The 14,143-nt window shown below is 33.6% G+C and overlaps 1 protein-coding gene across 2 annotated transcripts; it reads left to right on the forward strand.

Annotated features, from left to right (window-relative positions):
- The first annotated feature begins 804 nt into the window (after positions 1-804).
- On the forward strand, positions 805-6,162 carry LOC100786025 (uncharacterized). 2 transcript variants are annotated; one of them, XM_003527343.5, is made up of 8 exons: positions 813-1,172; positions 2,700-2,812; positions 2,927-2,976; positions 3,705-3,938; positions 4,112-4,264; positions 4,968-5,063; positions 5,154-5,174; positions 5,802-6,162. In XM_003527343.5, the coding sequence occupies exons 1-8, from the start codon at positions 883-885 to the stop codon at positions 5,967-5,969; spliced, it is 1,125 nt and encodes a 374-aa protein (XP_003527391.1). In that variant the 5' UTR covers positions 813-882; the 3' UTR covers positions 5,970-6,162. The 2 variants fall into 2 exon arrangements, with proteins under 2 accessions (XP_040872641.1, XP_003527391.1); XM_041016707.1 differs by having other exon boundaries at positions 805-1,172; positions 4,968-5,174.
- Positions 6,163-14,143: the final 7,981 nt, after the last annotated feature.

A 14,143-nucleotide genomic window follows, 5' to 3' on the forward strand; every position in this document is an offset into this window, starting at 1 on the left:
ACAATACATTAATATTAAGATTATACATATTTAAATAATAGAATTAAAGAAAAATCCACTTAGATTAAAGTATATATTACAATATATATTTTAAGATAAACGATATCCATATAGTACTATCATTTTGAACAAAATATTAATTATTAAGCCAAGAAACTGGATTATTATTAATATAATCATTTAACAATTTTATTTTTTAAAATAATATATAACATTAATACGGTTGGAACGTCTAGAAATATAACTTAGGTTTGTCCTAAAAATATATTAGATCTAATTTCTTAGATATGAACTTAACAAAAGTCTTTTTTTTATATATTAAACTAAATATAGGTTTGATTTGTAATTGAAATAATTGTGACACACCTTTTAATACATATTGAATAGATAAAACAAAAATAAAAACAAAGATCATGATACTTTGTCAAAAGTATTTTTACCTCAAAAGTTATTTTTCATCATATTTTTAAATCACTACTAAAAATGTAATCTTGTACAACACACATAATAAGATGGTTATATGAGACCCTAAAATGTGACGCGATAACAACTGATTTCAAATTGAGTTGGTTGTATAAAATGCATTTGTTTCTTTATCCCACAATTGCTTGTTGCACCTGATTCCAAATATAAAATTAGCCTCTCTCTATATGTAATTTTACATTCTACATTAACTTTTTGAAAAGTTAAAAAGTGCATTGAATAAAATTTTAAGGCATTGTAAGTAACTGCCTTATGAATATCCTTCGTTTTACCGAAGAGAAGAACAGTTAGAAGATGTCATAGTTTAATCTACGTGGCGAGTTACCATACGTGGATGAGATTGTGCGGCGAAGCATAGCAAATAGCAATGTTTCCAAGTTCCACACATAACACACAACAATGGCTCTGTTGTGGCCAATTCAGAACCTCTCAGCAGTAATCTCCACCAGCGGCAATGCCACCACCGCCACGTCCTGGCCGCCGAGAGGGCGGCACTGGGCGGTTCACGCGGCGGCGTCCGACGCCGCCGCCGCCGCCGCGTCGGTGCAAATGGGTGAGTACGAAGAAGGGAAGCTGGAGCGACCCAAGTGGGTTGGGGAGACCCCTCTTTCACGTCTCGTTCAAGCTCTCATCTCCTTCAAGCCCTTGTTCTCTGTCCTCAAGCTTGGTTCTAGAAGGGCTTTGATAAGGTTCCTACCCTTCCTCACTTTACTTATTCATTGGTAACTTTTCCTTGTAAACTAGAAACGTATTTCCTCCGTCCCAAAAGTAATATTTTTACTAAACTAACCTTATTAAATAGATGAATGAGAGTACTATTAATATTAGGTTCAAAAATTAAAGTAATATTTATTAGAGATGTTTGTGAAAAAAAATAATTAATGTTATATTAAAAAATCTAATATGATACTTATTTTGGGAGAGAAGCAGGATATATCATTAGGGTCTACCTTTTATGAGATTTACCCACTACGGTCAGCCTAGTGGTGTGAGGGTTTGGAGTAAAATACATGAGATCATAAGTTTAAACTTCAGTGCGATCATTGTTCATAATGCATGAGATTTTATGTTTATTTTTACACACTTGATAACTTTTTATCACAATTATTAATCAAACTATTGAATCATATAATTTAGTAATCATGTCATTTGGGCGAAGTATCCACCCCAATTTTGTTAGAAGATTTGATTGATCACCTCTAAACTTAAGGGGTCCAATCCCGGTTCCACTCAGATAACTACTTGTTGGTACTATTGAATCATATGATATGATATAATGTTAATCATTAATTTATTATGTATATCAAATTTTAAATGATTTAAACATTGGTAGGTATGTAATATAGTAATGGAATATTTAGCTATATCTTACATCTGATTTCCACTTCTTTTTTATAAAAAAAAACTTATTTACCCTTTCTGTAAATCACTCATTGCTCTATTTTAATTTCCTCTTCTCATTTTTTATTTAGTCTCTCACTTAATTATTTTTTAACTGTTATAAACCACTCATAAGTTCCCACATCTTTCTTATTTGTCAAATGCCCACACAAAGTCTTTTTTCCACTAATAGTAGTAAACAGGTGCAATGAGTATCAATTCGTTATTATATTGGATGAAATTTTTGTTGACTTCATTATTTTATAAGAATTTTAAATCTGTAATTTTTTGTAAAAATCAATTGATAAATTTTTATTGGCTAGTAGTAAGTCTTAGACATTTACTCCGGGAGTAAGTCTTGGATACTTCACCTTAATAACTATTTATAGAATACTAATATGACAAATCTAGAAGTTACATTATGTGATATTATAGTGATCATCCATACGAAATGTTAGATATATTAAACGTCAATAGACATCCCATTTACTTGTTACTACCTTGTGACCTTGAGGTCAGGGTTTAAATTTTGGAAACAGCCTTTTGTTTATAGAGTAAGGCTGTGTACATCTACCAATTTGAGACCCACGAGGTGTGAATCGTGTACACTGTGCTGCCATTCGTATAATTGTTGTATTTTTTCAGTTCTTGACATTTCAAATTGGCTAGATCACTAGTTTGATGCATGGAGACAACTCCTAGTAGGAAAAGATTCTTATTGTTGTTATTGTTGTGTTACATTGAACTAATGTTTGATTGCATGTTGATGAAATGAAGTTGTGTCCAGCATGTCTTTATTGGAAAGTGAATGTGGCTTTTTTGATGTGAATGCACAGTACAGCTGAGAAGAACAACATACCTTGGAGGCAAATGGCGAAAGAGATTTTAGAGTCAGAAGTTTATAGGGAGCTGGACAACATTCAAAACCAGTCTTTAGTGTACCCTGATTGTAATTTTCTGACTTTTTTGTTTTTACTTTTTGTGTTACCCTTTCTACTCATTGTTGTCTTTACACGTGCATGTTATTATAAATAATGGGGTGACTGTTTAATTCACTTCGCAGATTATTTGAATCCATTCCATGCTTATGATGAGGGCAATCTTACATGGCTGGTATGTGGTAACTCGTAACTCTGAATTTTCCCATAAGTCAATGGAGGGTTTAATTTGGCCACTCCCTTCTTTGACAAAAAGATAACTTATAACATGTTCCTGTTAGGCAGGTGAATTGGTTGTGTTTGTTTCTTCCAGCACTTCCTTTTATGTTACATAATACATACAGTATGTGCAGTTTTCATAAGTTCAACTTTATTGAAGCCATGATGCTATTTTTCATCCACTGAAAAATAGACGTAGCAGAAACACCATAAAAGTTTTGATTCTATTTTAGACGAGTTGTGCAAAACTCAAAAGTTCCATCTTGTTGTAAATATGCAATTGTGCCTTCTGACGTGGTATCCATCCATAATATGCATGGTAACTGACAAAACATAGCTGAGAAATGTTTGTTGAAACATTTTCTTTTGGCTAGAACTATTGCACCTTAATAACATGCTTTGGTTAAAGAATGCGTCTGTTTTGTAGGTTATCATATATGATCAACTTTAGTGGCTTGCTTGTGAACATAAGTATCTGGTTCTTGCACTCTATTGACAAAATTATGAGATTTTCCCATGTATTATGTGATTTTTTGTTATTTAGCAATTGTTTAAGTCCTAGGTGTCTCCTGGACTTGCTCTTTTGTTAAGTAACACGTGGATGGAAATCTATTAGTAATTATTTTTTATTGTCAAACTGAAAAAAAAAACAATTATTATAAAATCTGGATTCAATTATTATAGGCAGCAGCAGAAGCAGAGGCTGCTACAATGTCAATAGCTAGACGAGCAGTTCCAGATGCTTCTTCAACACAGGAAGCAATTAAGATACTGCGCGGCAATTGGCTTCGTGCAATTGAACAACACCATATACAGTATTCGGAATCATTTGTGATCAATGACATTCTAGATATTGGATGCTCTATTGGTATAAGCACAAGATATCTTGCGGACAAGTACCCCACAGCCAAAGTCACCGTGAGTTTTTAATGGATGAATGAATTTGCTTTCTGAATTCTATATAATGCTAGAGATTGGAGAGTCAACATAACAAAATTATTCTTGGCCAACTTGAATTTTCCAAGAATAAAAGAAGCCTTATACTTGGTATGGATGTGTTTTGTGAATTGTGATTGACATGTTTGTTCCAGGGGCTAGATCTGTCACCATATTTTCTAGCTGTGGCTCAGCATAAGGAAAAGAGTGCACCACCTAGAAAATTTCCTATAAGATGGATACATGCAAATGGGGAAGACACAGGCCTGCCTTCTAAATCATTCAACCTGGTTTCTATTGCTTTTGTGGTATGCCTTTTCTTTTCCTGTTTAATCCTCCTTTAAAATTTCACCATCAAGGGTTGGGTCTAGTAGTGAACAACAGTTCAAATCCTCAATGGGAGAAGTACTACAACTTAGTGTCTGACCATACCTCAAGTAGGGTTTATGCCTGTCATAAACCTTCCAAAATATTTTATTTTTCTATATATATATATATTATGTCAATCTACTCAACAGAAACTCAGCATAAAGAGGTCCCTCTATGCTGTTGAGAACAAAATTTTTGTGATATATGATATGATTACTATAATCAAAGGCCTGATAGGCATATGGATTTTTGAAGATTCATATAATTGAAACACTGAATTTTATCCAGAAACTAATATTTTTCAATGTTCTTGTATTAAATACATTGTGGATTTCCCAATTTCATATTACTACACAGTTCTGTAATCTTTTCATGATGAGCATAGCTTTATGCAAACATGTATTTTGTTTCTCTAGTGAGAGTCTTTGGATTTATAGCTACATTTCAGGAAAGGTGTCATACAATTGAAATAGCGAACTATAGTTTATAGGTGCTACTTCTCTTGCAATTCACAAGTCCTATCCAACATCTTTTGAATGTGTTCTCCATGACAATTAATAGAAGCACAGATAGATCGCTCTAACTATATTTTTTACAAGATATTAGTGGATTTTAATGTCTGGAATCCCTGACTTTCTGCAGTTTCATGAATGTCCTACTAGAGTTATAGTGAATATAGTGAGGGAAGCATTCCGTCTCCTTCGGCCTGGAGGCACACTAGCTTTGATAGATTCTTCGGTATATAACCATTACAATTTTTCCTTTTTTACTTTTCTGGTTTCATGCTCTTATCACAAATGCTCATATTATTGTTGCTGTCTTCTGCAGATGAAGTCAAAGGTCGTTCAGGTATTGCATTGTCCTTGTCCTGCTTTCCTGCTTTATTTTTTTTATTACCAATACATAAAAATTTTGTAGGCTACAATACGGTTTTGATACCTCATCTTAATTTTTGGTATCAATTTGGTCTCTTAAACTTTAAAAATTTCACTTTAACCCCTTGTAATTTATTTATGTTAGACCAAATTGGTTCTTTTTTATTCCAATTTTTTTCACTAACGGTATTAATTTTGGCTGACATGGCATCTCTCACAGTTTATCATGTGTCACCAAGTAGATCAATTTTTTGTGATAAGTTGACTAAACTAACTTGGTCTAATAGTGATGCTTTAAGAGACCGAAGTTTAATTTAAGAGATCATCAAACTGAAACCAAAAAAAAAAAAAAAAGATGAGTTACTATCTTAGTCTATTTTCTATGGCCTTTTTCTTTAATTGTGCTAAACCTGTGATTATTAAGAAGTAAAATATGTGTATACCTAAGGGGACTGCTTGATCTTGGGATTTAATTCTAGGTTAATTTTCTTGGAAATTTTCATCATCTATCACACATCATCAACTTAATAGTACATGTACGTACATTGTTGTCCAAATAGGAACATCAATCAAACTTATTTTCTTTTTTGTTGTCTTGTAGGAATTATCTCCTGTCCTGTTTACATTGTATAAGTGCACTGAACCCTTCATTGATGAGTTTTACTTGACTGATATGGATGAAACACTGAGGGAAGCTGGTTTTGTGAACATAACATCAATTCTTACGAGTCCCAGACACGCTACAATTACAGCAACAGCGCCTCAATGAAACATTATCTTGAGATTTTGTATTTTATTTTTTATTTTTCTTCGTACGTAAACATCTTCTTGGGTTTGGCATCAAGCTAGTTAGCCCTTGGTAGATGTATGTCCAATTGAATAGCGTGGTCCAAAATCGATTAAATTATGTATCCATGGTACACGAGCTGTTATTATTATGTATTGGTTATCTATTAGGGTGATGCTAGGTGTACCAGCACTATTGTTTGTGTATTCAGCATTTTTTGTTAATTCCAAAATTATCCCATGTTAAAGATACACGAGTTCGTGGTTGATCCGTATGGTTTGTACGGATGAACTTGATCCGTAAGTATAATTTAAACATACGGATCAAGTTGATCCGTATGACTCATACGGACAACTTAAGGAAAGAACATTTTTGTTCATTCACTTAAAAATGTTGGATGCACCAACAATAATGTTGGATGCACTTAGCATCACTTTTTCTGCAAGAGTATATCAAGATCTGGCCCAACATTAAGAGCCTTTTTGGTTTGAAGAGAAAGAGAGTAAAAAAATGAAAAAAATGAATAATAAAATAATTTAAGACTCACTTTTACACTATATTCTAATTCAAAATTTTAATTTTTTTTTCTCTTTTTTTTTTCCTCTACCAAACGAATCCTAAATTTCCTTTGAACGTGAGCATGATTATCCATTCCCAAAGATGTACTTTTGTCCCTTTCTTGAAGCACCGATCAATTGCTATCGTGTCTTACTTATTTGGGTTTTGCTAACCTCATGTGCTTTGTTTGCTTGTGCCCTTTTAATATTAAACGTTGAAGGAAAGGGTAGCATAGACAATAGTTGTGTCTCGAATATGGGAATTAAACTGATGATAAAGGCATTATTCCCGGCCTCAAAGAAGTTTTTTTTACATTAGAAACACATAGACAACTAAAATGAAATGAAAAATGATGCTTGTTTTCCCACAAAAGTGTAATGGTTGAAAATGTGATACTATAATTGAGAGTTTTTAAAAAGGATGAACTAGCATTTTCGTTTGAAAATCATTATTGGTTACATACTTACATTGGTAAACAAGTTTTTTTTTTTTAAAGCAAAGTAAGCAAGTTATTTGTCAGGAAAAATGTTATCGGGAAATTTGTGAAGAGTATTCTATTAACTATCTGAGGGCGAGCCCTGGTGAAGCGGTAAAGTTGTGCCTTGGTGACTTGTTGGTCATGGGTTTGAATCCGGAAAAAAATGGTGTATCATTGCGCCTCATGTTTATTTATGCATCTTCATAACATTCATAATGATATTCATAAGGTACAACATCCACATGTACATCAAATCTAATCATAATATTCTCAAACTCCAACACTGCAATAATTTTTGGAATCATACTATAACAACACTACAATATTATTTACATAAAATATTAATATAAATAATTATATAGCTAAATCTATATATATAAAACCAGCAGCATACATCATATTGGATCATGAATTTCAAAGTAAGCTTTAAATGTACCAATTCTAAATAATTATATGAACACCTTCCCATATATATAAGTATACATGAATTTATATATATTATCTAGGAATACAACACACAATACAACACAAGTCTACTAGAAATCTTTGGCCAACTTCAAATATAATATTAATTTTAAACAATAAAAATATAAAAAGCATGAAAAGGAGAAAATACAAAATCAATATCTCACTCCCTTTTATGCTAAATTTCTCATTACTTAATTTCATCAATTCACGCTAATTAGAAAAAGGTTCAATTTATAAGATTCACACTCAATACAAGAACACATCAATTTCATATCAATTGGTTCGTCAAACATATATAATTCACAATTATAATTATAAGGATAGAATAAAAAATGATAAAAACACCCCAAAATCCATTCCAATTGATACTCTAAGGATCCCTACACATGTTCTCACTAATTCTCAATTGTGAATAACTCATCCCTTATCTCGATGTAGTCGCTCAAGCATTCTACATTATCAATTGTGACGTTTCTGGTGCTCTCTAGAGCTCCTCCTCCGGTTGCTCTGTTAGGGTTCCCAAACATTAGAGAGAAGAAGAAGGGATTGAAGTCTTTATTCCATTGTCTTCGTGTGATTCTGTTTTCTTCCTCCACAGATATTAGTTCGCAAAACCCAACGGTGAAAACGTGCGGAATTAAATCTCAAAACACATATCACAATTTCATGACAATCCAACGGTTATTGAATCCAGGATCATAATTTTACTGAGACATCTCTGAGTTTCTACGAAAAAGAAAAAAGTTGCAATAAAAAGGGCTTTTATCTCAGCTCCAACAACTTTTCAAAATTCCCAATGGTTAGAATGCTCAGAATTTAGTTTCAAACCTGATGTTTAAATTTCACGACAATCCAACGGTGAATGAGTCCGAGATCGTTATTGTTCTGAGACAAGTTTTGTGGTCTGCCGAAAAAGAGAAAGTTTCGAAAGGAGAATAAAGGAAAACGAAATTAAGAGAAAGAAAAAACTTATCTAACACGTTATATTTATTTATAGCTATGGTGTAACATCCCAATTTTTCGTAAATAAATTTAAAAAGCTTTTTAGTAAAAAAAAAAATAAATAAATAAATATAGAGCAAATAATAGACTGAGTACCCTAGGTATAAATAGTTATGTTAAGTCAGCTGCCTCCTTTTTGGCTTCATTTTCGTTTTTCCCCTTCTCCTCTCAAAACCCTTTCTTTTTCCCGCAGCCCACCAAACCTGTCTCAGAAAAACAACGATCTCGAATCCGTTCACCGTTGGATCGTCGTGAAATTTGAGTATCATGTTCACAACCCAATTCCAAACAGTCTCACCGTTGAGAATTTCAAAATAATATCTGAGCTTAGAGGAAAACCCTTCGCATTGTAGCATTTTAATTTCCCGCATAAACCCAAAACTGTCTCGGGAAAATTACGATCCCGGTTTCGTTAGCCGTTGGATTTTGATGAAATTTGGACATGTTGTTCGAAATTCAATTCCGCACGCTTCCACCGTTGGGATTTGCGAGATAATATTCGTGGAGGGAGAAAAAGGAATCGCATGAAGACAGTACAAGTGGAGGTTTCAATCTCTTCTCCGTCTCTCTGACGTTTGGGAATTCTATCGGAGCAGTCGGAATAATAATTGAAAGAATTTCCGGGAACCGCTAGAGATGTTGCTATCGCTGGCTGAAGACACGTGAGTCCGCTCAGAGGTAAGGGATGAGTTATTCACAGTTGGGGATTAGTGAGAACATGTGTATGGATCCTTAGAGGATTAAATTGGGGTTTTATTTTGAGATGTTTGTTAAATTGCAATTTTTCCTTTATGATTATAAATAAAATATTGATGTCCTAATGAAAATTGCTTGATAAATTGTGTTCTTGATATTTGTATATTTCGACCTATGATTTTGATATAATTGTGTAATATTATTTGAGGGGTTTTAGTCCTCATGTTGTGATAGTCTTTTATATAAATTGTTATATTGAGGATATGAAATGATGATTCAAATTGTGAGTATGTGATGAATTGTAGAATAACATGTTGCTTTGAGATTATAATATTGTTATTGAGATTGAGTATAAGTGTAAAGTTGAACATGTGTTAATTTGTGAGATACATGTGAACATGTGATGGTGGATTGTGACACTATGAGATGTGAAATTGTGAATGAGTTCTAGTTGTGGATAAGTGTGTAGTTAACACTTGATGTGAAATCACTTGTGTTGTAAGCTATGAATTGTACAATAACCCGACCAGCGTTATCTTGAGAAAAGCGTTGATGCGCAGTGTTAAAGAGAAAATATAGGTTTCCTATTTAGGAACCAGTGTTAAATCGTAGCGCAATTGTGTTGAACGTGTTTAAAACACGAGTGTAAGGTCGTGGGTATTGTATAATTCATGAGCAATGTCTGCATGCAAAAATTATTTTAGGGGTTGGACCTGAATCAGGAGGGAGAGGCCATGACGGACTCTTCGGAGTGTAGGCCTTGGGGGTCACCGGGTTTAAGTGCTCCTTTAAGCCTATGCTGATCCCATATGGTTGGAACATTCTCACAAAACATCGTGATCCTGACTGGTCTCCCTATGATCTTACTTAGTGAGAGTGACCTGACAAACCCATTGTGTGGTGTGTCTTGTTATGTACTCCTAAGCGCCCCAGGGTGGTTTTTCACTGACATGGTACCACATTGCATATAGGATTGAGTCTTAGCATAACTATTGCATATGCTTGCTAATTGATGTGTTATTATATCTTGATCGAAGTGTGAGATTCTTGTGTAATGTGATTGATAATTGAAAAGTGAATTTTGAATGATGAAGTGGTGAAGTTACGTGAGCTATGTTTAAGCAAGTGGTATCTCATTTATATAATATGTATATTTAATTGTCTTGTTTCTCAATTAGCTAGGAATGTGATAACTCACTCCCTGTGTGTTGTTGTGTTTGGATCCTGTGATGATCTTGAACTTGTGTTCGGGGGAGCAGATGAATAGGTGGATGACTATGAAGAATCTCATGCTAGAAGACACGGGAACACAACGCTCCGATAGGATGTGACATTAGGATATAGGTTCTATATTAATTGTATGAAGCTTAGACGACCTTGTTGAGTCGAGAATACTTTATTATTTATTTGGACAAGTTTGAATATGATGTAGAAGAAAATGAATGTGAGCCTTTTTCCCCTTTGAAAGACTTGTTTAAAAAAATGTTTTAAAATTACTTTTAATTAATATTTGAATTTTTTTATTCCTTATTAGTATATATGTGAGGGGTAGAGGTGTCACATTTAGTGGTATCAGAGCAGGTCGAACCTTTCGGCCAGTGTGTTATGTGCTTACCATATTCTGGTGTGCACTCTGTGTGGTTACTTATGAGTACTTTTGTTGAGCATGCTTGAATTTTTATTTGTATTTTCTCCTACATGATTAAATAAGACTTAATAATAATGCTTGTATGTGCCTTGCATCCTTAATGTCTGCTATACCATAAATTCACTGTTGAGTCATGAGTTATGAGACTGACCATCTCTATAATTTGCGAAGTGCGGTTGGACATTATGGCAAGCCATTGGGTGATGCAAGTAGTCTTGATATTGATTGATAATGTGTTAACGAACCTCTATCATCCTGTGTGTATGTTGTTAGTTAGCTTATTTCTCCTTTGATGCGTGGATTAGTGTTGCAAGAACCTTTTGGACCATATATATATCTTGGATGAGTGTGTCTTTCTTGATGTGTAAACGCATGACTACTTAACTCCCTTATTTTGTGTGTAGTCGTGAATGTAGTTATTGAAGCTTGTGATTCCTCAATACATCCTTATTAATTGTTTAATTCTTACTTCTTAAATGTACGTTATATACTTGTTATAAGAACCTTATAATTCTAAGTATATATAGTTGTAGTATGGTGTTATGCCTTAATTGCATAGGTAGTATGGTTGTTTGTGATTTCTTGTTCTTAGTGATGCTAATACTGTATAGTTGGATGACTCATATCAAGTTATATTTCATAAAGAATACTCTTTTGATCGTACCTTCTAATTCTAGTGCAACCTATTTTTTTGTGTTGCGTGCTTAAGTCAAATAAATTGATTTGACTTGAAAGCCTGAGTATAATTAATTCTTTGTGTTATGAGACTACATCAAACAATTGGATTACTGATGTTTCTATCACAATCAAGTGATTGTTAATGTCTTCATATGAGTGTACATTGTGGTCATGTTTTTGTTGCTAGAATTCATTGAAATATTGTTGTTGATTCCGAATAAGTGATCATTTTTTTTATTCAAAATTATTATCTCCTAATCAATCGAGTGTTCATCTTGTTATTAGTTGCTCATCTTCCAATCATGTCTAGTTAAACTACTTGATAATCTTTCTTGTTGTTACTTCTATTACGAATAAAGAGAGACTTCGTCCTTGACAATCACGTTAAGATGTTTTGAGAGGAAACACTTGAGTATGCATTATCCTTGTTACCCATAGACGAAGGTCAAACTTAGTAAGTCATGTATTTGTGTTCCTTGAGGATATGCTTAGTTACCACCTAAGTGCAAGATTGAGAATCTTATAAGTGTAGTACCCATAGAAACTTGTAATCGTAGTTCGTGAGAAATATCTAGTATAGAGTTGTTTGAGAACATAGGGTAGTTGGAAAAGTTATGAAGTATAGCTAAGAGGTTTAATGTGGAACCTTAAGAAGAGTGTAAGGTAGTTAGTAAGACATTAATTGTTAAGCATAGAAGGATTCAAGAGTGAGTGTTCTTGCGTAAGGTAGGTGACCTAAAAGATTATTGATGATAGTTGTATGATTAGCGAGATAAATATTAGTTCTTTTTACCTTAATATGGAAAAAGTTTGTTGATGCTTTAAGAAATACCTTAGTACCTATTGGGACCTCTATGTGTACCTGGTCATGTCATAATATGATTGATGTACATGTGTGTTCGTGGAATGCGGGACAAGATCTCCCACCCTGAGTTAGCTCTTGTTGTGGTTTTGATGATTAATGTTTAGTATGTTTCCAGTTAAGTTGAATTATGATGTGTATTATAAGGTTGTTATAGACCCTTGGGACTCATGTTTCGTGCTAAGAGTTTTGTTATGCATTTTAGTTAGATGATGTTGACCCTTAGAGTATGTTATTTCTAGGTGAGAGATAACTTTAAATCCTTCTTGGGCAAAAGTTGTTTTGAGATGAATGAAACCTAAGATTAAGATAAAATTCCCTTAACCAGTAGTCGAACCAAAAGTTATTTTAGCATTCCTTGAATTAACCTTAATTCTAGTTGGAGATGACTCAAGTAAGTTTAAGTTTTCGGATGAAATCCTTGTAAGGAGTAAGTCATAAGTCCATAGAAAAGTCGTTCACTGTAAACCGTTGAGTGATATCTTGGCCGCGTAGATCCTTATTGGAGTAGTAAAATAATTGAAATAATTTTAAGTTTAGAGGAGTGCTTGTAGAAGGACAAATAGTGATCAATATTTCTTGACAACTTAAGACTTATGAAAAGATTTATCCTATATGTGATTTAGAATAGATAACCATGGTGTTCACCATAATATTTTGGGAGACATTACCGTTAGTTTGATACATTGTGAGGATCTTTGGAGTTGAATCCGGAATAAAAAAGATGGATAAAATTCTCAAGAATCTTGTTGTGAGTTTAGTTTTAAACGTTAGAACTAGCTTAGTAGTTAGAGCTTGAATAGGAAACCGATGATATGACTAGTGTCCTAGTTATAGAGTTAGATATTGTAAACAACAATCGAAACCTCAAGTTCAAGTGCAAAGTTATAGGGTGACATGAGTATATATGTGTGAAGATTACCTTAAGGTGAACAAACTTACAGAAGTAGGGAGTAATCTGTATTGCTTATCTAATTAGCACCCAGTTAGTATCAAGTAGGTAACCTTAGAGTTGAATCGTTACAATTCTTGGACCTAAGTGAGAGTTATGAGTCAAGTATACGAAAGTGAGAAAGATCATGTTGAAGGAAGAGGCTTAGACTCAAGGGTAGGCAAATCATGTATTCTCGATAGTCATTGTGAACTAGGATTGGTGGAGCGTGAAAGTCTCGACACTTTTCTTCTTCCTTCTATTCTTGAACTGTCCCATGTTAAAAAAAAAAAGGGGGCTGATCATGTGTTTAGTCGCGTTTTCTTGTGTATATTTGTTTGTTTCTAATTGTTATTCGTGTTTCTTATGATATTACCCTAATCCAAATAGTATGTCTTTCACATTCTATTATAGTTGAGATGTCACTCTCGTGAGAAGACTTACTTATGAAATACTATCATTGAGTAAACGAGGATCACTGGATTTAGTAGTTAAGTGCAGAGAAGTCTTGTGATCGAAGTAACGGAAAAAGAGTTTCAACTAGACACACAACTTGATATTGAGAATCATATGTGTGATATCTTTTTCTCGATCTTTCGGCAAGTTTCGGGGACGAAACTTCTTTTAAGAGGGGTGGAATTGTAACATCCCAATTTTTCGTAAATAAATTTAAAAAGCTTTTTAGTAAAAAAATAAATAAATAAATAAATATAGAGCAAATAATAGACTGAGTACCCTAGGTATAAATAGTTATGTTAAGTCAGTTGCCTCCTTTTTGTCTTCATTTTCGTTTTTCCCCTTCTCCTCTCAAAACCCTTTATTTCCCGCAGCCCAC

The sequence above is a fragment of the Glycine max genome, chromosome 6 (assembly GCF_000004515.6).
Source record: "Glycine max cultivar Williams 82 chromosome 6, Glycine_max_v4.0, whole genome shotgun sequence".
Classification (NCBI taxonomy): domain Eukaryota; kingdom Viridiplantae; phylum Streptophyta; class Magnoliopsida; order Fabales; family Fabaceae; genus Glycine; species Glycine max.

Coding starts and splice junctions, on each gene's coding strand:
- LOC100786025 (XM_041016707.1), top strand. CDS start 883: ATGGCTCTGTTGTGGCCAATTCAGAACCTCTCAGCAGTAATCTCCACC. Junction 2,813..2,926: donor GTCTTTAGTGTACCCTGATT/GTAATTTTCTGA, acceptor TTCACTTCGCAG/ATTATTTGAATCCATTCCAT. Junction 2,977..3,704: donor AGGGCAATCTTACATGGCTG/GTATGTGGTAAC, acceptor CAATTATTATAG/GCAGCAGCAGAAGCAGAGGC.